At 35.8% G+C, this 25,462-nt stretch overlaps 1 protein-coding gene across 6 annotated transcripts in view; it reads left to right on the top strand.

Annotated features, from left to right (window-relative positions):
- The window catches only part of LOC139992904 (QRFP-like peptide receptor), a 76,810-nt gene that overhangs the window by 43,300 nt on the left and 8,048 nt on the right, over positions 1-25,462 (top strand). For all 6 annotated transcript variants that reach the window (XM_072014202.1, XM_072014201.1, XM_072014207.1 and 3 more), the window contains exons 4-8: positions 9,009-9,130; positions 15,810-15,933; positions 19,423-19,628; positions 22,711-22,834; positions 24,662-24,822. In XM_072014202.1, the coding sequence (XP_071870303.1) occupies positions 9,009-9,130; positions 15,810-15,933; positions 19,423-19,628; positions 22,711-22,834; positions 24,662-24,822 (737 nt within the window). The remainder of the gene's footprint in view (positions 1-9,008; positions 9,131-15,809; positions 15,934-19,422; positions 19,629-22,710; positions 22,835-24,661; positions 24,823-25,462) is intronic.

Below are 25,462 nucleotides of genomic sequence, written 5' to 3'. Positions count from 1 at the left end.
CTATTGTTTTGAAAATAGGAAGAGACTTTTCTCCCTCCGGCGGTAGCGAAGTTTGCATAATTCAGGCATGATACTTCAAACAAGATAAAGCGACGAAGTTGAATCTGAAGTACAATTCGTGGCGGAAGAATGTCGCGTATCATGGGGAAATAGTGGAAAAATTTCCATGGCGTTCGTGGTAATCTCGCGGGGATCCAAAAATTTGTGTTTGCAGTTTAGGGTGCGACGTTCCGAAGGGAAAGCGACAATTTCACGGGCTACAAACCAAGGCAATTTGCAATTTGCAGAGTGCCCCGGCGTCGGTGAGCTCATTCTCCATAAGAAATTCGTCACTTCGTTAAAGGGAATTGCCAGAGTGAAACTCCGATATTATCGCGTCGGATTTTCCTGAGCGAAACGTGACGCCAGTCTCCTCGAAATTCTCACGAACATTTTCGCCGCTCGATTGCACATCACAATATTCACTTCTGGACATTTATCTGATAAAGCTTTAGTTGCCTCGATATCTAGCAATCTTTATTGCTAACTTTATCAACGATTTTCGATCTCGCGCCGATATTAAACGACAATAGGGGTAAAAGTGAAATTTATGGAAAAGTATAAAAACGACAATAAGTTTAGAGCATATATAGGGCTGTTACATAAATTTGTGTGTTTATCTTTTTCTACGGTCGGAGAAAACAGAGAAAATTATAAATTATAACCTAACAGAATTAAAACTTTTTTATTGGATATTTTAAAGAAGGTTTAAATTTAAGGGGGCAAATATAAAATTGGTGATAATTTTCGGATACATCGGGTTGTAGCAAAAATTCGCCCTGTTTTTATTTTTATCTGCAAACGAAGAATACGCGGTAAATATATAGTATATGTTACTACAATCTGGAATTAGATCTTGCTTCGGGTATTTTAAGAATTTTGTATAATATCACCCTTTGAGTCCCCGTTCACATATATCTTATCTAAACGTCAGGCAATAATAAATTTCTTGTTTTAAGTATAATCGTTTCTTGGGTAAATAAATAGTTATTAAAACACATTTCTTGTTTCAAGTGTAATCGTTTCTTGGGTAAATGAATAGTTATTAAAACACATTTCTTGTTTCAAGTGTAATCGTTTCTTGGGTAAATAAATAGTTATTAAAACACGCACACATGTACACAGGAATTACGTGAGCGTTACGAGATTAATGATTTCAAAAGAGTGTCATTAAAGTATCGAAGTATTCTTCAATTTCTATCGTATAAAAAATTGACAAATATTTCACAGCGTGTCATTGGCTTGTCAACGAGCTAAAACTTCTATATTTTGGCTCGATACGTAGTGTCGAAATGATTCAGCTACTTTGGAACTTTTCTCTGATCCTATAGCTTCATAATTCGTGGTTGATGCGATCGGACTTTCGGGGGAGTTTATAAGTTCGCGAAAGAAGAACCGCGAATAACACGAAGCTGAAGAGAAATTATTATTAGTTGAGAGTTGTTTACGAACGGAGAATCCGTTTTTAGCCACTTCCTGCTGCTTTGTCATGCCCGTGTCAGCATAACGCCTACGTAACTTCGTTGAGCTAACTTTAAAAAAGTTGCACGACAAACTTGAAGTTGCTCGTCAACTTCGCTACCACATTTCGTGTTCGAGTTATCATATGGCGTGCGCTACTTTCCCCTTTTCCCTCGTTTCGCTTCGCTTTTAGGTCGTGACTTACGCTAGATACCCATTCAAATAAGAACATTTTCCGATAAATGAAACGTCCGAAGGCTACAATGTATACACTCGTAAAATTTACGTATGTATATGTAGATATACATAAACGAAAGCAGGATTGGAATATAAAAGTTCGATTATCGCAACAGGGTTATTCAATCGTTACAAACAATTCGTGTGTTTCATGAACAAGCTACAAGGAGAGCGTTCAAATAATTAATTATCACCTAACGCGGTAGCAGTTCGTAACAAAGTTTGCATTTTGCGATCTAATAGAACGTAGAACCCATTTAATGGATTAATAAATAATAGGCGGTGGTCAGTGTTCTGCTTGTTTCATTATGCTTTCCGCTCGTCTACTACCCTCGTGGTCGAGAACAATATCCCGGCTAATAACGTTACGTTTTCAAGTGAGTTTCCGCTCAATTTTACAATTTTATTCCTTTTAATCAAGCATGAAAACCATAAAAATCTTTTCCCTCAGTCTTAGTTCTGTTCGTTTTTACGATGTACAGGGGAAGCATACAGGGTGACGAGGTTTCAAGAATTTTATTTTATTTCGATATGTTTGATTCATAGAATACATTTACAACGAATCGTGACCATAAGTTTCCCACTAAACCGAGCTTTTATCACTTTCACGTTCATTTTACTTTGCAGCCACAGGTTTTTTTATAATGCACCGATAAATCACTTACAGCGTACGATACAACAACGAACTGATGCAATTTTCATTTCGTGACGGGAATCTCGAGTTTCAGTCGGTAACAGCTTTGCAAGATTGCACCGACTGATCGATGGTCTCGCATTACCTTTATTTATTCACCTGGACGTCCGTATTGTACGTCGATTCTTCCGCCTGGAACCTGCTTACACGAACGAGTGCCCCACGCAGGGAGGATTGCGCAACAGCCAACAGGATAGCTCGTCCGTTTAAAGGATACAAAAGGCATAGCATACCATCGCGAATCTCTAGCTCTTGTGAGCTAGCCAACCCGTGTACGTTTAATGACGGAGGTAACAACGCGACGAAATAATGACGTGGAATAATGAGCGTGAGGTTAACTTAATTGAGTATTAGAATAATTTACAATGCAGATGTGTACCGATGGCCATAAGTATTATCGATACCTTACTCGTTACATTTATTGGAAAATTCTAATTATATCTATTCGGTGCTTAATATTATAAGGCAGATACGAAGCGGATAAAGTAACAGATTTACAGTGAAATGATTAAATAGAAAACGAGAGCAGCGAAAATCATCCACTTTGTACTAAATAGGTATATTTTATATCGTAATATTTATGAGCGGCTGTATATCGTTTTGCATTCTTTAGTAACTGGTCAATCGTTTATCGGTCTTACTCAGTGTTTATTGAATGAAATTAATTAAAAACTGGTTGGCAATTGCTGGTTAACATGTAGTTCTCACTGCATTATATTCTTTGATATTAACATTGTTAATAATATAAATTGATTACTTCCATTGCCATTGTTGCTTCGTTATTTCTGTGCATTCTTAATTAAAATATTCTTAATTAACAGATAAGGTCACTCAATTTTTGTTTTATTTATATAATGGCGCGTGTTAATCTCGAGCGAAGGTTGCGAAAGAAACAGTCGACAAAGGGAAGAAACTAGATCTATCAAGAAAAGCCACCAGTTGAGTGTATTCGATCTTGAAAAGGGATTGGCTTGCGTTCAGAACGTACTAAAGTGAAAAAGGCGAAGGAAACGATTTTTCATACAATATAACGTGGGATGTTGACGAATCATTGTGTCTAGAGTCTTTAGAGTGTCGTACGTAAAGAAAGAGTTGACAGAATCGTTTAATCAACTAATCGTGTCAAAGATATTGGATTAATTTATAGCAGTCAGCATACATTCACTCATTTGTCATTATAATGAACTATGATTTACCGTCTACAAAATTTCCATACTGTGTATAATCATCTCTCGTACAATATTTCATACTTCCTGTTGCTAATGACATGACACGTGTTGAAAACTGAATCCAAATATTTAGTGGATGAAATTAACGAGCGTTCTTAATGCTTTAGCAGCTTGATTGGTAGCGGATCGCGCTATTATCAGATGCCATTAATTTAGTGAATGTAGAAACAGTTGCGTCTCGGCTCGTTCTTAAACGAATCGCGATTCTAACATTCTAATTAAAGTCGTTATTGATTGTTGCTCGACTATGCAGGGCACAATATAAATTAAATGTCAGTCGTTGCAACTGTCCTGGGAATGATCGCAAATGTTTCGTCGTCAGACACAGAATTTCATAGTGAAATTACTTTATTGGATTGAACTGGCTGCTTGTGAAATCGGAACGGTGCATCAGTCGGATGTTTGTATCGCTGCCGAAGCACAATTTATAACAAGATGGAAAATATTTTCGATACACGAAAGCTTATTTATTGCACTATTGGATTTAAAATATTAGTCCAGATATGCACGGATTGTTTTGTGGTACTGTTCGAACTAATTTTGTTGTCTCTTAAATTTGAAGGGTAAATTCGATTGTTAATTTCTCTCGTGAAATAAAAATAGGGTAGAATATGAAAGCATTATTAGAAGATACGAAATTTAATATATTTTGCAGCTGATTAACTGAGACGTAAATAGAACCGCATTTATTTGAACGAAATTTTAATCAATGCTCGATTAAGCGAATTTCTGTTTATGGAATCCACTTATATGAACGCGAACTTCACATAAATGGAGTTCTATCGTACAATGGTATGCCGATAATTTTTATAACCACTGTTGTACTTTTTATAATACCAATCACAAGAACTCAGTTATTCTTTTAACGTACTAACTGTCCGCTATTCCATAACAATTTTACTAATCCCGCCACTTGCTCGTAATAACCCAGAATTGCCGCAACAAATATTCGCGGCAAAGAGTTTCTCATTACGCGTTTCTTTTTTCAGTTTCATTAAAGCCGAAGCTTTTAACGTGCCCGTTTCTTTTATATGCGTTCGTATGCTCGTCCTGCGTGTCGTTTAAAGTCGCGTTTCATTGAAAATTCTCTCACGCTCAAACATATCGAAGCAGATTCGGTTTTAATCAGAGGTGTATTCGCAGAGAACATTCAAACGGGTTGTACGCGCGTTCAAAAGCGCAGGAATAATTTCGTTATTCGACGCGCAACTGCGCCGGTATGTTTCCTGCAACTCGCTCAGTTATACACGCCTCGATAAAGTCCAAAGTCTTATTAAACATTTAGTACATTGCGCAATGATGAAAGTTGCAAAGTTTCCGCCATAGCTTTGTAGTTCGATACGCCATCGTTCGACGCCGGAGACGAAATTGAAAATTCGACGAGATCGGAAATCACGAATGAAATTCCTATACTAAAACTTCGTCTGGACTTCGGTCTACACCTAATTCGATTTAAACCAGCTCCTGTTTAACCGAGCACATTAGAAATTTAATATAGGAATGCTTGGCGAAGAAGATTTCGGCAGACTGGCTAAGCGACTTGTTGTTAGACCGAGTGGAAAACCATCTCACTTTTCTTTGATTCAGTTGCATCGAGAACAGCGCCACGTACGGAATAGAATGATTTTGCATTCTTGTGCTTCTTTCTTTCCTTTCGCATACTCTTGAATAACTTCTGCATTTTCTATTTAAATCGGTTTGTCGGCAGTATAGATTTTTCGATTTCCAAAGCTCGAAGATTTCGAAGCTTGAATCTGTATATCTTTATATCCCGCGATCAGAAACTGAGGTTTTTTAGATTCTTCAGATTCTATAGCGCCCCGGATCACATACATTTCTGAATCTAGTTAGTATAGATTTTCTAACCCCTAAATTCCAGTAGATTCGAGGCTTGAATCTTCGAATCTTTAAATTGTGCGTAATCAGGAACGAAGACTTTTAGATCTTTTGAATTGTACTGCATCTGGATGATTTACTTCCGAAATTATGCAAATCAGATGTCTTGAGGTATCATGGAACCTTGCGAGAGAAATCTGGGGCAGAGTCTTTTACGATATTGTCGTAGAATAGTAATAATAATGGAATTCTTTGCGTTAAATGAATATTAATAGAAATATGTACTATTGACGAAATCACTTGGTAATCACGGGTAGTCATAATGTAAAAGTAACAATAATAATAATAGTAATGAGAATTCCTATTTTGTCACTCTTATAATCCTTCTCGACTAAGATTATTTATCTCAGATGAGAAAAATACTTGTTCGCATATTTTGTCCTATTTGGAAGAATAGGAGGATTTAAAAGTGGTGAAAAAGAATTTTTTTATTATTCTGGGGTAAGCAATTTTAAAACCATCGGTATTTTTAAACCATAAAATTGAAACCTTAAACGATACATAGAAAGTGAAGTTTATTTAATGATTCCGGATGGAATCCTATAATCGAAATGCTTTCGCTAACTCTGTTAAAACACTCTCTCCACTCGACCAATACATTCGACCGTGTGAATAAAAGAGAGTTGTCGAAAGCAGATGTCTGAATCCGTTTCAGTATCAAACTGAAAGAGAATTGAGAAAAAGATCGAGTTTACTTGCGGATCGTTTCGACCGAGGAATTCGCAGAAACAAGAGAGTCAGCTATGATTGCTGGATGAAGAATTGCACAGGCATTCCTACAGCGCGTAGTAGCGCTAATTGTAATTAATTCAGTTAATGTGAAGTTTAGTAGATCGTGGTAATTGAACGCAGCTGGTCTGTAATACGATTACTCGTGACAAGAAAATTGCTGGTTGATCCCAGGATGATCCCGGATGGACAGAGATTAGATTCGATAAAAAAAAAAAAAAAAACACTTCTAATGGGAACGAGTTTAATCAAAACCATGTGCTCCATGACCGAGTATAATTTAATCAGGTTTTTAGAAATACGTAATTTTGCAAAGAGATGCATTTGCCGTACCAGTGCCTCATAATTAAATCACGCGGAATATCAGAGACGAAGCAACTCGTGTCCCTCGTGACTCGGTCAGGTGCAATTCAACATGGAGCTTTTTCAACACAGGACAGTCAGTTCTTTTATCTCCGGTCGTTATGTAGCATGTAATTATTCTTTCGAAATAGTTGCTGCAACTGTGCCGGAAATTTTCAACCGCGCTTTTAACCACCGCCTCCTATTCTACGCCAAAAATACCTTGTTATCTGTTCGAGTTGATTGCTCTCATTGAAACTTCGTTCTCGATTCCCCTTTCTTCGCAAATGACTTAAAGGTATCTCCTTTCCTTTCGTTTCCCCTCTTCGAAGTAACTTAGCAACTTTTCCGACAGCCACCCATTTACGAACGTTCAGAACCGATCGATCCAATCATTTCGTTTGACTTGTTAAAATTTAGACGAGCTTCTTTCGATCCGTGTAAGGAGGTCTTAGATAATAAGTTGGTTAATTCAACTCGTGAATTCCGGTTGATGTTGGTTGGATCATTTTACAACTTGGCACTAAGCGGCAGCTCAACTGGAGCAATTGAGATCAGCTTCTTCTTGCGTTTTCTTATCTCCGTCGCGATTCGCCAGTTCTCCGGTTGGTCTCTTCATAGTTGAGTAAAGCAAAAACGAGATTCACGTGTTTCAGCGCTGGGGACTACCGACGACCGAAGTGTGAAATTTCTAGTAAAATAGTTAAAACGGAAGTTACGTCGAAGAATACGTAATTAACTGAAGCAATGGAGATCAGCTTCTTATCTTTGCCACGATTCTCCGACTCACTAATTAGAATTTTCGCAGTTGAGCGAAGTAAAGGCGAGACTCGTCTATTTAGCATTGAAATTACCGATGATTGAAACGTGAAATTTACAGTAAGAGTTAAAATGAAAATTACATGGGAAAATGCACAATTCAAGGAAAGGACGAACTTTTTAACCATGTACTTTACAAAGAGTCATTCGAGTCGTCAAAAGTCTTTGCTGTTCTTAATCCATAAAATTTCAATGACGATTCTACTCTAGGAGTTTTAACAAAATTACTGACACGTTCGTGTTCTATGTTTATTTTTCTCCAGCCCGAGGATTGACATATTAGTAGCATGAAAAATGCAAAAAGATTAAGTTAATGCAAAAGATTAAGGAACATTCATTTCTACGAAATTTTCGTTTTCCAAGAATGTGATTAAATTAGTTTTAGAAATTCAAGAAGAGAATATCGATGATTGTTTAGAGTATAACTTTCAATACTGATAAACGTATATTTATACTTTGAAGATGAAAAATAAAAGCCTCGATTTTTAAGAACGTTTCTTCTCTTTGATAAATAATTGGTAAAAACCGAGTCTATGTAACGGCCAAATTATTCGCTAATTGTTAAAATAGTCGTTAAAATAAAAAATTATTTAATATGTATATATGTCAACGAAAAGAAAATTCTTCGTTTTCTAATTAGTGAAAGAAACATAATGGCATCGTTCAAACAGAACAACCGCTCGTTATTCACTGTGATAGCACATTTCTAGTTCATCATAGTCCATCATAATTATTCAAGGACAATTTTCATTTTCGAACACTATTTTCGTAATTGCGAGACTGGCGAACGTCTCTAAATGACCAGTCCACACCGTCACGCATTTTGGTTCTAAAACGAGGAATTTCCTTCTGGCGAGATGCGTTTCACGCTCATTAACGGCTTCAAAGAGCGTGCTTCAATAAAGTCTATCTTCTTTGAGTAAAAGAAGAAAACTCTGCGAAAGGGGTTGATTAAACACGTTTTTGCGAAGAACAGCGACTACGCCTCTCGTTCCGACGAACGAAAATGTTTCCCTCGAGTTCTTTTATTTCACCCTGGACCCTTTTTCATCCGTTTCAATACACACGCTCATTGTTCTGCATGATTTTTGTTCTTGCGCCGGTATTGTTTTCCGACCTCTCCTCAGAAACTTTAAATTGCGTCTGAAATGAAAAATCAAGACAGTTGTCGCGCAAATTTCTCTGTATTTTACGCTTAAATCCTTTTGTAGATTTATCTTTTGTGATTCTCCTGTATTTCACGCTTTAATGTTTTTCACAGATTTATTCTTCTTTTCTTATTTCTCTGTACATTACGATCTAATTTTTACGCTCGAACATTTTTACCAATTCATTTTTTAGTCGTTCTATATTTCATGCTTCAATTTCTTTTTTGCGGATTCATTTCCTTGCGATAAATCCGTATAAAATTTCAATGTTACGTTTTCATTTTGAATATCTTTCCGTATTTCCTGAGAGGTTCAACCGCGTTTCTAGTTTACGTGTGTAATAAAAAGGAAAATATGGTTCCGAGGGGTGTTGGAACGATTCAACCTGACAAGACGCAAATGGATTTGTTGCAGGTGGCCAAGCTGTTCTCCTACACGTGGACGATGGGCCTGTTTCTATGCAAGGCGGTGCATTATATGCAGAGCGTCTCGGCTATTTGTTCGGTCGTCACATTAACCGCCATGTCGATAGAAAGGTAAACCTGAAATTATTACCTTTCTTGGCTCCGTTGTATTTTCCTCCTATTTTCTGCACGGTCTTCTTAAACCGTGTCGCGTGTTGAAATAAAAATTGAAAAATGGTAAACGATGTCTTTCCTCTAATTATTAATTTGGAATATTAATTTACAACTATATTGAATTAACGGTATTAGACAAGCAAATGCAAACAATACTGCAATCTCGAAGATAAATTTGATTGATAATGGTTAATTTAATTCTTAACCCTCCGAATCTCGTGGTTTGATTTAAGTTAATTGGAGTAGTGTATTTTATAGTGTATAGTGATTATTAGAGTATAGATGTTGATGCATATTCATGTTTCTATGAATACAATTAAAGCAGAGATTTGGTTCACTGTGCGCTATAACTATTTTATATAGTTTTGCATTCTATGCATTTTTGTAAATTTAAATTTCTTATAAGCGCGTGATCGTTCGCGATCTAATTTTTAGAATCGATAGATTATCGCGTCAGAACGAAGCAAAATAATTATCGCGAAAATTTCGTCTAAATATAATAGGATATAGACGTAAACATTTTTGAACAAAACCACGCAACTTCCTGTTTTACTTTCAAACGTTCAGGCGCCAAAAAGTTCGCGGCGCTTTAATCTTAAAGGGAACCGACTGTTCAGAGATTAAATGTCGGGAAATTATTTAACGCAGCTCCGTCGTTGTGCGCTTGAGAAGCGTAGTTTCGTTTAATTGACGCACTTAAACGAGCTCTCTTAAATTCAATTTATTTAGGTACAGCTGTAGCTTCCCATGGATAGTACGTTTTCCTTCTATGAAACACGAAAAAATTCGCTTCACGAGGGACCAGCCAAATTCGTTCCATCTCATGTTGTAATTTTATCGCGAAACTGTATTGACCTTCGTGTCCTCGCATTCTGAGAATTCTTCTCTCTTGCGATTAACGATACGCGTGAATTATATTAAATTTCGCAAACCAGGGTGTACTTTGTGATTGATAGATTTAGCGTGGATAATGGTCGATAATGATTACAATGGAGATAGGAGGAGAAAGTTTGACGAGTGGGAAAGGTCGACACAAAAGTGATAAAGCATCCTAGATTATGAAAAAAATGCATAGGTGGGTTCCTTTATTGGATGTTGCGCGAGATAAATCGATTGGAAACTCATATTTTTGCGACGTTCCCTTCCCTTATCGTTTCTTCTTTGTACCTATGTAATATATTCCAGGAGAAAATAAAGATAAACAAATATGAACCTGTCCGATGTAAAACTGATCAACTTCACTTTTTTGCAACTGTCTTAATGTCCTAACATATTAAGCTAAAAGATTAATGTTCGGTTTTTAAGAAACTGTAAAGACCTTTTTACTTTTTTCAAGTATATTTTTCGTAAGAAGATAACAGAAGCGAAAGCAAATTTCAAGAAAAAGTTAGAAAATGCGATGCTTGTTACGTTGTTAGCTTTCTTTATTTTTTCATTTATAGAAGTGACCAATGTATCGTGGATGTCAATCGTTTCAAGGGATTGTCATTTAAATGCCCTATTTAGAAATTAAATTAAATGTATCCGTCGAGTTTTTGTATCACTATCTGTTACTCGTTTATCACAACTCGCCAGTAAAAATACTGTAAAATGGGGAAAACGTTGCCAAAAATAAGATAATAAAATTATTCTACACTCAGCTTCCTTCTGGGAAAACAATACACGTCCATGTAGTTTTAGTTATTTCACTTTGACGATCGAACCTCGCGACAGATGTTAATAGCAATTCCAACACGTCGTCCTGGATTAGATCCAACTAAAATATTAAATAATCGCCGGGTTTTCCTCTGAGAACACGATAAATGCTTAAAATAACTCATTAACATTTCGCAGCACGATTTACATTAAAATAATCTCCGAGCATAAGCTCCGTATCTTATGTTCCGAAACACGATTTCCACGATTCCATACGATTATTAACACGCTCTCATTACCGTTCAATTTACATATGTATATACGTTGAATTTTAATCGGTATAGAAGCGATCTTAAAATTCTCTCCCTCGTCCTTTTCCATCCGATTTCTCGATGCGGAAGAATACAGGATTTCGACGAATCATCCGGAAATTCGCAGGGAATTTGCTTCGCCCTTTTCTTTCAACACCCTTCGAAGACAGTTAGCAGGCGAGCGGTCATAAATTCTCCCTTACATTTCAGATCGGATTGCGGCCCACTAGGGATTCCGATTCTTTTTCTCTTTTGTTCTCTTTTTCGCGAAAAAGTTACCCGCGTATCTTATTAAACTTTTATCAAGCTTCGTAACAGCGAAATCATCCGTCGTCCGACGACTAGAAAACGCAGGATTAAATTCAAGCCGTGAGAGCTTTTTCCTGGTTTTACATAGTTTGTGTGAAAAATAACAGGATTGCGAATCCATTAATTCCAATACAATCAAATACAACCGTATTGGTGAAAGTGGCGACGCAATTTATTTTTCTTAAAGTATATTCCTTCGATTTGCACGCAACGTTAGGAATAAAAAGTAATTAAGGAATAAGAATTTTATAGAGTGGAAGTAACGGTGGTAGTTCATAGTCAGAGACGAAAGTAGATTTAATTAACTGTAACGCGTTTTACTGCTAATACATTTTTTAAGATAAATCAGTCACGTAACCGCTAGAAATGGTTAATCAATAAATTAACAGGTTTTTCAAGGTGTATTTGTAATGTTACCTTAAATACATACATATTCGCTTGTCTACGTGTTTTAAACTGAAAGAAACGATCTTACACGATAGAAGTAGTAAAGGTTGTTCATGGTCAGTCACGATAGTAGATTTAATTACTTTTATTACATTTCACTGGTATAGCTCTGTCAAGATAAATCACTTACAAGGCTAGAAAAGACGAATCACTAAACGAATACATTTCTGGAGTTAAAGATATTTTTGAAGACTTGAATGTTTTGTTACAAATATTCTTGTATCGAAATAGATGACTGTAATCGATATGATAAAAAATATGTAGTAGGAAAATCATCTGTAAAAGTGTATACTAATTTCAAGATATATGTAAATTCCATATAAACATCACCTCGAAAGGACAGCAAAAATTGATAGATAACATTTACACATTGTGTACGATCTCTCCGCGGAAGCTGTTTCATCTCGCAGCTCACGTTCCCTTTCCATAAAGGACCCAATAAGATAGACCTATACGCGTAATCCAACAGCTTTCTCCCAACGCGCAGTCATGCTTAAAATTTATTTCATTCTAGGGGAAATTGAATCGCCTTATCGTCGCCTGTCTTTCTTCCACACCGTTGAGCCGTTCGGCGGTTGCTTCTTATTGTTTATCTCGCCCTTTGTATGGAAAGGAAACAGATAAAACCTAGGAATCGTCCATATTTCTGAAGGTAATATAGGGGATGCTGAGGAACTCTGTAGATGGTCATGACAGATGCTGTTAGGCGATAACGTTGTATAGGGTTGTCGATGACTTTCGTCTTCGAGGTTAGATATTTTTCTCGTCGAACGTGTTAGAACGTACGATTTTTCGATTTACACGATGTTTATCGTAGACTACATAATTCGTAGTTCTTCGCGTTCAGGTCGTGTTTCCGATCCTAATCTTTTCTCGTTTTATTTAAAAAAATTATTTTATTTTATATTACAAAGACATAGATAGGCATCTATCTAAGTAGTCTGTACTTTTTGGCAGTATCGAATGGCAGGAATTTTTTATGATAATCCATATTGGAAACCAGATGCGCAGATATTGATTTTTCTTTGGATTATCTGGACTTGTAAATGTAACACTCACTGCTGTTGGATTCTCTGACGATGTACGTTAAAACCGAATTTTCCTCTAATCATTTTTATACTAGTCATCATATCTATTTTCAACGAGTAACATCATCGTGGGAGTAAGCATTCGCGTCATATTTTTACGCCAGCTTTGAACAACCTCCGTCATTCTGCGTTAGAACATCATGGAAAATGGAAAACTGTTTAATCCCGTACTAGGATAAGCTTTTCGTGTCGTCTGCTGTGAAATAAAAGTTTCGTTTCGCGAGAAATTTCCATCAACATTGACAGAAGCTTAATTTTCCAACTTCTCTAATTTTTAGGTAAAAGAAAAAATTAATTTATTACTTTCTCGCAAATAAAACAACTCTATACTTTCATTTTATTCGCAAATCTTTTTAGTTTTCATACTTGTCGATCGATACAGTGTCCCTTTTGATGAGAAAGTTTCATTGCATGTTAAACAGCATAGTAAATAATTATGAATCACCCTTTGATCTTTCAAAGAAACTGCCAATATCTAATCTACAGTGTATTGCGTGATGAAACTGATAAGATTATTTCTAGTGCTAATATGTAGCTGGTTCAATGATATACATTATTAGGTACCTTCCTATTTAATATATTTTGCGCTGGCTATGTAAAAAGCCCATTGAATTTCTGATTATGGAGTAATACATATATATGTATAACCTCTGATATGAAAATTCCATTATTCATAAAATTCTCCGAATTCCAAAATTAATAAAGCGCGTCAAACGTATTTTTATCTGACTAGCATGAAGTATATTAAATTCATTTCGTGTGAAACCTATAACATAAAAGAGTCACATATATAGACTAGCTGTCTATGGTGTCTATGTCACAATTTCATCTCTTCTTATTTTATAAAATCATAGTTTTTTATCAAATTAATTCATTATTTATATAACATTTCCTATTCAAAACAGCTTCTCAAATACAGCACTACCTTGCGTCGTGATTGAGAATCTCATTTTATTGTATTATTATGATCGACGCTATTCGCATCATCTCGTGGAAGCTTCACGAAGCTTCCATCTATCTGTCTATTTCATGCCAAAGTAGATTTCTCGGTATATGTAAATAAAGTACAGAATCTGCGCTGTATATTCCTCCTCCAGCTCTAACCAGACTCGATCTCGAATTTTTATAAAGTTTCAATGAAATATTACACAGTGATACAGCTGTTTGTTTCGTAACGAAACAGGCTGAAATTTATATTCGGTACGTAACTATCACGTCACTGTTCCGCCCACTAAAGTGACGTTATTCTGCACAACGCGCTGCTGGTATCGAACCGGAAAGAAACGGAAGAAAGCGTAGCTTTTGCAAGCGTGATTCTGTTTAATTCGTTTGCATCGAACGTCGTGGGCAAGAGAGTTGATTGATAGAGAGGCTAGAAATATAGAACCACTTTGTATTCGTGGCTGTGCCATGTGGAAGAGAGGCGAACGCACGTCGCGAAGCTTTTCGCTTAATTGCATAGGCGTCGAGCAAAGAAAATGAGAAGGCAGGAAATGGAAAAAATGAAGGTAAACGCAAGAAATGACCGTAACCATAAAAGAAAGCGTTTGTCGTGATTTTTCGCGTGGTTCTATCGACTCCTGTTCTTATACGCAGTCACTTTCCTCATTTTTTTTTTTTTTTTGGCGCGTGGTTCCTATAAAATCCACGGGATTAAAGATTATAGTGGACCTCTCGGCAGATCGTCCAGACGACGATAATCGTCTGTCGCTTCATGAAAATGCGCTTGACAAATATCTCGAATTCCACTCATCAACATAGTGCATCAATAATCAAATTACACGTGTACGAGTAACCTTTTGTTACAATAATATAAATGAATAAATAATTGTCATTGGTCATTGGTCAGAAATAGCGCGCGGACGTATCAGTGAATTACACACTGGGTTTCTAACATTTTTCGCAAGTTCTTTTTCAAAAGAAGCGTAATCGATGGACGAGCATATTAGCATGTTTGCAAACGCGATTAATGTAGTTACTAGGAGCGTAACTGGTTCTGCATAACGATGTGTGGAAAATTGGGGAACTCTCGTAAGTCCCGGATAGAGTAGTAAGCTTAACAAACTGAAGAACCTTTGGGCAGCTAATGTAACGCTTTACCCTTTTATATACGAATATGGCATCAGCTGTGAATCTACGTTGCTCCAAGGGATAATAGGTATTACAAGAAATTAATCCAAGCGGTGTTAGCAACTGGTCGTAGTTATGGCAAGAGAGGAGAATGAAATTTCCAATTTCGTGGGAAAGAGAACTTACGGATCTACGTTGAATCCTCTCAATGAAGATAACATGCGTCACGTGGACATTCTTATAATGAGACCAAGAGCTCGCCAAGCCAACAATGTAATATGCCTATAATGCTCCACAAACGATAAAATAGGTGCGAGTATAAGTCCAAGATTCTTCAGGATGATGATCTCATTAAGAACATATACGTAATTTAATTAGGATTTCATCGAGCGGCATTTTCATGAATTTTCGATATTTTCTACATTCTTTCCGTATATCTGCAGACTTGATAAATATTACGAACGTGTAATAGCGAAATACAGAAATATCTGAATATTGTTAACAGCAATTTATGTTATATTTATGGGTCAATTTATGTACTGTTTACCTCAATATCGATCTATGAAAATTACGCATTTTAAAATATTATCTTGAAGAATTCGAATGATCTGATATCATTCCTGAGATGTTTTCAAATAATTTCGTCATTCTGATTTTGTCCATGTAACTTCATGGGTTTATCTATTGTGCAATCTCGTGTAGTTACTGTTGTTTTATCACACGCTGGTGTGTTTATAGAACATTACAAATTGATTAAAAATTTTGCCTGTGTTACAGATATTACGCTATAGTTCATCCAATGCGGGCGCAGTACACGTGCACAATAAGTCAGGCACGCAAAATAGTAATTACAACTTGGGTGGTGTCATTCCTTCTCGGTATTCCTATGATCTTCACACAGGTGAGAATTATTTTTCTTTAAAAAGAGTATGGTTTAATTAACATTGTCGCTCGTGGTCTCTTGCGATGAGCTCACTGTTTTGTATTAGAGATTTTATATTCAATGGCGAAATCCTCTATATAAGTTTTTTAAGTAGTATAACTAAGTACTGCAGTACAAACATTCCGCAGTACAAACATTCCCCATACAGCTTCGTTCTGAACGTATTAAACTACTTTTTAACTGCATAACAACTACCGTTCTTTGCAAATAAGTACATTGAAGCAAGTTGCAGGACTCATAATTAGACTGTGACCGTTTCTGCCTTTATGACGAATTTAAAAAATGCAGATCTATATGGAGCTTATATAGGATACAGGAACATATTAAATTAGGATCGAAGAAGCTTCGTTATAAAATTTAATAAGAGAATTAACTTTCATTTTAGATTCCAGATCAGATATTCTGTTAAATAATTCTAACATTAATGCATAAACGTCTGCAGGTTTATTATAATTAATATTTATAATAGAAACGTTCACTAAATTATCTCGACGAATTTGTTCTTCGACATGGTACAAAATCATCGTAATTGTCGAGTGGGTATCTGCGACAAATTTGATCGCAAGTATCGCGATCAACTTGTGAGATTTCAGTCAACTTTCTTTCTAAATTTTGATCACGTATCGTGCCTCGACTAAAATCTATCTGAACCCAGAAAATCGAGAAAATGGAAAGCTCAATCTTCTTGCAAAATCTAGCGTCACAGCGTCAGTTATCAGTCCCTTTTATCCAAGCTTTTTCACGCAGTTCATCAAAGTAAAAATCTAGACAGAAATCGCAAACAGCAATTTTTTGCAATTTCGATCTCCGATACTCTATTTACAGAAATTGCTGGCTCGTGCAAATATGTATGACATAGCATGATTGTAGCATGATCGCAGCCTGAGGAAACGTTACTCACAAAATCGACTCTGATATTCGTTCCGCGTTCGTTTCAAGTTTCAAGGCGAGAAACATCTGTGCATTGGAGCGTTAAAGGGCTAATTTTTTTTTAGAAGTTCAAAAGATCGATAAGAGAAATGGAAAATCGCGGGAAATCGCGTGTTCTGTCAGCTTTAGTCAAGAGATGCTTCGTGCTATTTCTTCGCTATCTTGCGTTATTGCTAACATTGTAAAAAACGGTTTCACTACTGATTCTTTTGATCCGGAATTTCTCGATGATTTTTGTCACTGCATTTCATATTTTGCTTTGTCAAAATTTAACATATATATATAATAATTATGTAAGTAATTTCACAAGTTAAAAACTGTCTGATTATATATATTTGATATAAGATTATAAGATGTTAAGAAAGAATGTCGAGCTCCACCGACCAGTGTATTAACAAATATTATGTGTATAATATTATGTATATAACATCGTGTGAAAAGGCTGTTCCCTATGAAAAGGCTGTTATGAGTAACAAAAAAACGAAAGAGTTAATGGAACACGAGATAACGCATGGATGCATGTGTTTAGTAAAAATAAATGGGGAGAGTGGGACGATAAAATGGCATACGATACGACCGTGAAGAATTGTATTGCCGTTTCTATACCTATTTCGAATAGTTTAATAAAATGTCTTTATGCGATGCCGTAAAGCAGTGGAATGAGGAATACGTTCAGGAGTGTATGTACATAGCTTGTGATTGCTAGACCGAGTCTATGGAGCGACCACCTGCTCGATAAAGTGTTCCTTTCTGCGAAGGGAATCTGTGGTATTCAGGTTTATGGTTTGATATACAGTTGGGATATAGGATAAAGGAATATTTCAAATGAATATGCTATGAATTTCAGTAATTTTTGTAGTGAAAATTGTTTACCATATTATGACGATAAAGTATATTTATTCACTGCTCATTAAATATAAATTCATTTTGTAAAATTACGATGTCTTGTCATACTTTTCATTTTATAAACTTTCTTTTACCTGCTTCGTTTCCTTCAAGATCTTTTAAACCTTTATTTGATAAACATGCATTAAAAATTTATTAAGTTAAATTAGAAAGTTACAAATATGTTACTTGTTTAATTTGTGTTACGTCTGGCGACACTCTATCCAGACCAGGTCACACACCGCGGGCAAGATGGCAACCAGATGTCTACACATCCTTACTACGTATCCTCAATAGCCTTAAGGCTATTACCATAAATCTCAGGAATTTTCTAGCTAAGGTCCGAACAAAGATCTTTTTACTAAATCGTTTTCTAAAGTTTATCGTTTACTATGAAAAGACACGTGAAAGTTAGTTTTTCTCACGTATGATGCGTCCCACTAGTAACTTTCTATCGAGGGCGGCTGAGACCCGTTCTAGTCCACCAACCTTCTTATTATCCAATCAGAAGCAATGTCTACTACCCTCACTTTCCTAAGCAAAATTGTCATCAACAAATCCGATGGTCCCGTGTGCTAGACACACCCATCGCTAGCTTTCCTCCGACACGGCATCGTCACTGAACTTCACTTATTCTTCATCGTTAGAATAGTCAACATATCTTTACCGGGTTTCTACCCTTAAATCAATCACTTACTTAACTTATACATACGCATCAGTGTAATTATCTTCTTTACAAAGTTGTTGGAATAAACATTAATTTATACTTGTTAATTCAGGGTAAATTCAATCGAATCATCCCTATTATCTTAACAGAAATAAGAGGATCGAGATCGGTTCGTGGCGTCGGGAATCGTAACGGGAATTTACGACTCCCCTTGACGTGTTTTCTCGCGATCGCAAATAGTCGATTAAACAATTTGTAATTGGTAAATAATCGAACTAATGTTACTGATATTTACAAACACATGCTTCGTACGAAAATAATATGTAGCCGTGCGACGCATACCAGGTTAACGACCTTTCTGCAAAAATAATGTAAATACCGCCTCGGGGCAAGGGTCGAATTAACGAGCGTCTATCGACAACTGTTTCTCGACAGTCGACACTGTGACGCAGTACGTGACACACGACGCACGACGCTACTGTAATCGAACGACAGAAATAATCGCAAGCCTAGATAAGAATTGTAGTAATAATTATTCCTATTAGTGCATACGTAATAAATTATATTCATATATCGTAGAAGAACGTTCGCCGATAATAGTTCGCAGTTCGTAGTTCGCAATTCGTAATTCGTAGTTCGTAATTAGTTAAGGAAATCATATTGAAACCTTCGATAATTGTTCGTTACGTCATCCACGAACATTTCATAAAGATGAAATCACAGTAAAACTCAATTTATCGAAATGAGGTTTTAGTTAATTCCCGATTGACTGAATTTTTGCTGCTTGATTTCGCTTATCTAAAGGTAATTTCATATTATCTGAACTGAAGTATACTAGTTAATGGGGAAAATGGGGAATTCCTTATTGCGTGAATTCCGATTACTATATAAACTGTTTGTTCCCCGACAATTTAGCCCCGACAAGTTCAGATAAGACTAAAACTCGGTGTAAAATTCTGTTTCAGACGCACAAGGAGGTTGGACTGAGGGTAATTGCTTACTGGTGTGTACGCGATTCAGAGTTTGGACTTTTATGGCGCGCACACGAGGTTTATATGTTGGTCCTGGTTCTGGTGTTACCCCTGACCGTAATGGGCTATTGTTACACGGCTATTTGTTGGGAGATTTGGCGCGTTATGAAACGTCGATATCACCTGACATCCCGGCGCACGTGAGTTTTTAACTAAATTTCCCATTTATTCGATAAAAGAATCAGAATATTTTTGTTCCATCGAATCGTCCAATTGCATGTCATTTTATAATAGCATAACACGATAGTCGTGTATTTCGGTATTCAGACATTTTATTCACATTGATGAAAAAAAGAAAAACGAAGGAAAGAACGATAGAACAACGCGATAGATTTTAATAAAATTCATCTCTTCCTATGAAATATAGTTTTTAAGATTTCCATTTCTATAGATCCGTTTCCACTAAAGATGACCGATTAGGATTCGCGTAATATTCGCTGACAGTATGATCCGTTATCGATGCTGACTTTTATTACATATTCCATAATGGAACGCATCGAAAATTGAAATCTCCGCTTGATTCCTGACTTTGTAATGCTAATCAGTGGTGTTCTATTATATATTCACTGTCACTTTCAAATTCAGTGATTCATGATCGAAATAAGTTTTCCTTTCTCGGGTTCATATTTAGCTTTGTAAATTAGTAACGTTTTATGGTTTATGTAGTATGTAATTCTTGGTTAGAGAGTCTTTATCTTTATTCTCTATTTATTATACATTAGAATTTTTTAACAAATATGCCCAGATTACTTTTCTCGTATTTATTTTTCATTCGTTTTCCATCAGATTTATTTGCTTGCATTAAAATCCACAGGCAGCTTTTTTTGATTTATTCGTATTTAGCTTCGTATTTAGCTTCGTATTTTGATTTATTTCATTTAAAAATCAGCTACGTAGAAACATGCATAATCAGAATCGTAAAATAAAATTGTAAACACTTATCTACATTTTTATATAATGAAATATTTGTACAATTATTCAAAAATATGATGGAATGGATTGATTAATGATCATGTGACCTTGAAATTTTATACTTGTCATTTTTTATCATTTTTTTTTTTATGAATATCGATGAACATTCAATCTGAAACAAACGCGCACACGAGTACGAATGAAAATGATAATTTTGTATAAATTTATAAAACATTGATCGACTCTGTAATAGCTTTCTCCATTCTATTTTTCATCTGCATACTGTTTTATGCATTTCGTGTATAAATTTATCTGTTGGATGCCTAAAAGTAGCTGTAAGTTTGTATACACGTCAGTGTCATGTCAGTTGTCACGTATTTTCTCCGCGGTAGAAAAGCAAATGCACTTTACAGAGTAACATTGTGAAAGTTTTCTGATTCCGAAATATCGACGCACCACTGTTACGCCTTAGAAAATAACATTGAAAAAAAACTTCGCTCTTTCATTATATAATACACTGCTTATTGCGACAGTTTTTAATAGAAGATACTATGAATCACTTGCAATCTCGTATTTTGATTTTCAAATGTCAATGAGAGGTATGAATAACCTCTGCATTTTTCTATTGTTTCAGCGTTAAAATAGTATTTTCTGGAAATAATTTCTCAATAGTTTATTTACTATGCAGAGTTGTAAAAACGATGAAATGTTCGGCAAAATTTATTCCACATAGATAATTCGCATGATAATTTCTCTTCGTTCTATATCCTCGAGACAAAAATTCTGCATCGAATAACGTTTATCTTTTCTCGAGCCCTAAAGAAAGGAGTCATTGTTAAGTGCAGCATATTTCTATTAATATGTCTATCACAATGGAATATAAAATGCTGATTGTATGCAGTAGAAATATTCGAAAGTAGACCGTAATAAATTTTTAATTATCACGAGAAAGTTTCAATGTAATTAAAAATTTTACAAAAAGAGCTGAATATAATAATGATTCAGACAATATTAAAGAGTATTTTCAATTATGTCGGCCGGAGAATTTTTATGAAAATAGCTTTGGAAAGTTTCCACTTTTGAAAATTCAGCTGCAGTGTGAAGTAATCCTATTGTTTCGTTCCACAAAATTGCCAGCTCGGTCCAGCGTTTAACCTATTGAAAAAATTGTATTGCCAGTCCTATTTTCCGATCGCAATTTATGACACGGTATCCTTTTATCGATCGAAACGCTGTGAATTCGTCGTTGTTCGTCGTTCTTTATCCGTCGAGCTTATTAGAGACACGTGGAAACAAAACGTTCGCGTAAACACCAAAAGGTAATTTTGTTTTACGTTTTTGACAAGACAATTTGTTTTATCAAAAACAACGTTATTACAAATCTAGTAAGTTTCATTATAATATATAATAGGAATTTACGTTCAAATAAGTGGAATCAGCCTGCAGGATTTCATTTTAATCACATGCTGCACAACTAAAATTTCGTTCAAATAAACGGAGTTCGTATAAAAGGAGAATTCTATTTTAATTAAGAGCTGCGTAAAATGTCATTCCGATGAATAGAGTTTAGATAAATAGAAGTAATTCGTATAAACGGAATTCTACTTCAATAAATTACCAACTGTTCATTGGCCTGTCAACCTGTTTATTATATGCGGAATTTGCAATTCTGTAAGGAAAAAAGTACATCAGAAAATAAATAATTCCTCTTTGTATTTTCTCCTCTTTCACACTGCAATTTCTTTCGTTTCAATGACTTCTGCGATACTGTTAATCGTTCGCTTAACGTTAAAGTCATTAACTGAATACTTCCACTATAATTCACGATATCCTCTTTAAAGTTACCTTGAATGCGTATTGTCTCTCCAGTACAGCGATTACTGCAGATACGACACGATTCGATTTGCCGTCTGGTATCTTAGTGTCTATCGGAGAATTACGTTTATACGTGTCGGTTTATCGGTCTCGTGATTCGACGTGAGCCACGCTTGAATGGTATGGTAATTCTGAGTTCCGGAACGGTCGTAGAGACACGCACGATCTGCGTTTCCCTGGTTACGAAGCACCTTTGTGTCGCCAGGAAGATCGTGGTTAAAGGAATTGCACCAGCAAAAGAGTGAAATAAAATAGTTTGCAAGTAAAAGATGCCTCGAACGTGTGAAAGGGAGAAATTTAGCAAAGGGAGATGTTTTCCGCTGGAAAAGGTGCTTTCTGCGAAGAACAATTTATAGAAGTGGAATATATCGTACTTTCTACCGTAATCACAAACATTTTTTTATTCTTTCTTTTTTCCTTTCCTTAATGTTGCAGACTGAATCCAGCAAACGTGGATGCGGAATCCATACCAATGACACAGAAGCAGAGCGTAAGAAATAGTCGCCGTGCCCAGAGAGAGGATGGCCAGACCGAAGAGGAATCTCGAACGATAAGACAGGTAGGATTTGTAATTGAACATCAGATTTATTACGTTTGCTGTCAAATATCGTACCCAATCTATGTATATTTATCCGCTTGAAGCATCTACTCGTAAAGATCTTCACTCGACTAGAGAACTTGATAAGATTATTCCGAAGAATGAGGATAGGAATTCATAGAATATTAAGTAAACGTTCGTGAAATTCTTCTGAAAAAGTATTCTTCCGTTGAAAGATTCATGCGAAACAAGAGTCAGAATATTTCTTTAAGATGTCGGAAATATCGAATATGTACTTTATGTAACCATCTATTCCTTGCGACTTTAGGTTAAAAAGGATGACTTCGAGAAAACGCGAGGGGAGTTTTAAAATAACATTTTTTCGAAATTTCGAGAATCTATTTAAGCAATTTATTTAACGTCGTTAATGTTCTTGAATCGAAAGTAATCGAACCATAAAATTTATGGAGTCGCGACGCGAAATGAAACTATCATTCAAGAAATTTGTCTCGCTCATAAAAGTCCGATATTCTCCATTCGTTTCATAAAAGACAATTTGCATATGCAAACCGCTGACACTCTGATTCAAATGGTAATTATTATGCATCTCAAGCAGCGCTTTCGGGCCAAATCGGAATGGAATAAACGTTCCGTTCATGCTAACGACGTCGCATTTCGCCTAGTTTCTTGAAATTCGATAATTTCTTTTATCGAATTATTACGAGCCGCGTTTAGTAAGAAAATAACCCACGTTCTCCCGCGGTATCAAATTAACATTGTTAGTGAAATCCCTTTCCATAATAGTAATTTCGGTAGTAAAAGAATTTAAATTTTACAAATTATCAGTCACTCGATCATTCTGTGTGATATAAAATTGCTGTATATAATTTTCGATTTGTCAATTCATCGATATTACTGTGTAGCAGATTTTTGTGCAACAGATCCCTGGTAAAAGGTAGCCACAATACCAGGATTTTTCTTAGTCGCTGCTCGCCACTCGCTAGATCTATTTAATTTTGAATGCACGAAAGGAGCGAACGGAAAAGTGTGCAAACGGAGAATTCGATTAAATTTAACGAGAACGTGATTCTCTCTGTCCTCGATCGACTTCGATTAATTCACATTAAGTTTATAAGATTTTGATCGCCAGATTGGAAGATGGTCGAAAACAATTGGCAAGAAGCCGTATCTATTGTTGAAGGAGAAATAAAATTCATCCAAAGTAGGTAACCCGCGTTTGTCTTAAGTGACGGCTAAAAGGGTCTGAATGTAGGACGAACTGGTAACTTTTGAAAGAGCGAGTTCGCTTCGAATCGTGACTCGATCGAACAGGAAGAAAAAGGAGAGAAAGGATAAGACAGTGATTACCCAAAAGTTATTACTTTCCTGGTTCTACAAACAGTGCAGATCGATATGTTTATTCCTCAACTATTTGATTTTGAGATATTCTGAGATAAAGTCTGTATGACACACGCTCTTCCTCTCTGATGTTATTTATGTTTTGTAAACATTCAAGAGTATGATAAAATGTGTATTTAATCTGGAAATTAAATGAAATGGTAGTTTTAGCGTAGAACTGACTGACAGTGTATCAACTTCGTCATTGGAGCGCTGATATTTGTACAAATTTATATTTATTTCCGAACATAATTTAAGAAATGAAAGGTAAATGTAGATTTGTCTTAGCCACTAAATACTTTGCATTTTTGAACTTCCAAATTTCCCATATCAAGATCAGCAGTCTATTTATCATATTTTTCTCCTTTCGTATTATTTGAGTTACTGTACTGTCGAAAGACTGAAACGGAAGGAGCCTGTCGCATCCAAATAACAAAATTATGTTGATAGGTGGTGAAAATGTTGGTCGCCGTGGTGGTGCTGTTTGTCATTTGCTGGGGTCCAATTCTCGTGGACAATATGCTTACCTCTTACGGATATTTGCCACGCATAAAAGTTGGCACGTACAAACACCTGAACACAGCTTTTCAGCTGATGGCTTATTTTAACAGGTATGTGGACAAGGTTATACACTTTACTAGACGTCGGTGCGTCGCTCTTATGCATTCATTAAATTAGCCTGTTAAAGAAAACAACTTGCCGACCCTTCTACTCGTTGCACTCGAGTAACTTCTTAACCTGCTTTGTTTAATTTCGTCGTTGAGTTAACACAGATGATTAGAGACGCGTATATAAGTGTTTGCGCTTCCTCGTCTATTTTCACAGACGGAAGGTGGATTAAACCCTTGAGTGACTAAGCGGCAGTTCGCTGAGAAGAAGTTTCGAGAGCGATTAAATGCATTTCCTACGATTCTTTCAGTCTTTCGTTTTATATTTTAAGAAACATATAAATTGTTACGAGTCGAGTAACTTTGAATACGATAAAGCTTCTGCTTCTTTCGGTTATTCTCGAACCAATTTTATTTTTCTATCCTTAAAGGAAATATTAAATAAGGCCAATGGTACGTATGGTTTCTGGTTTTAATTTTACGTTGAATATCTTTTTAAAACTTTATGAATCTTTCGTCATTTGGTAATGGCAATGGGAAGAAGATTGAAATATTTAAAAATTGAAAGATCGTAGCAAGATTAAATATTTGAAGAAGATGATATGGTATTATATTTCTTTCACTCTAGGGATTACGAAGACAA

The sequence above is a fragment of the Bombus fervidus genome, chromosome 12, assembly GCF_041682495.2.
Source record: "Bombus fervidus isolate BK054 chromosome 12, iyBomFerv1, whole genome shotgun sequence".
Lineage (NCBI taxonomy): Eukaryota > Metazoa > Arthropoda > Insecta > Hymenoptera > Apidae > Bombus > Bombus fervidus.
Note: the sequence above shows the minus strand (reverse complement) of the source record. Positions and strands in the feature narration are given on the sequence as shown.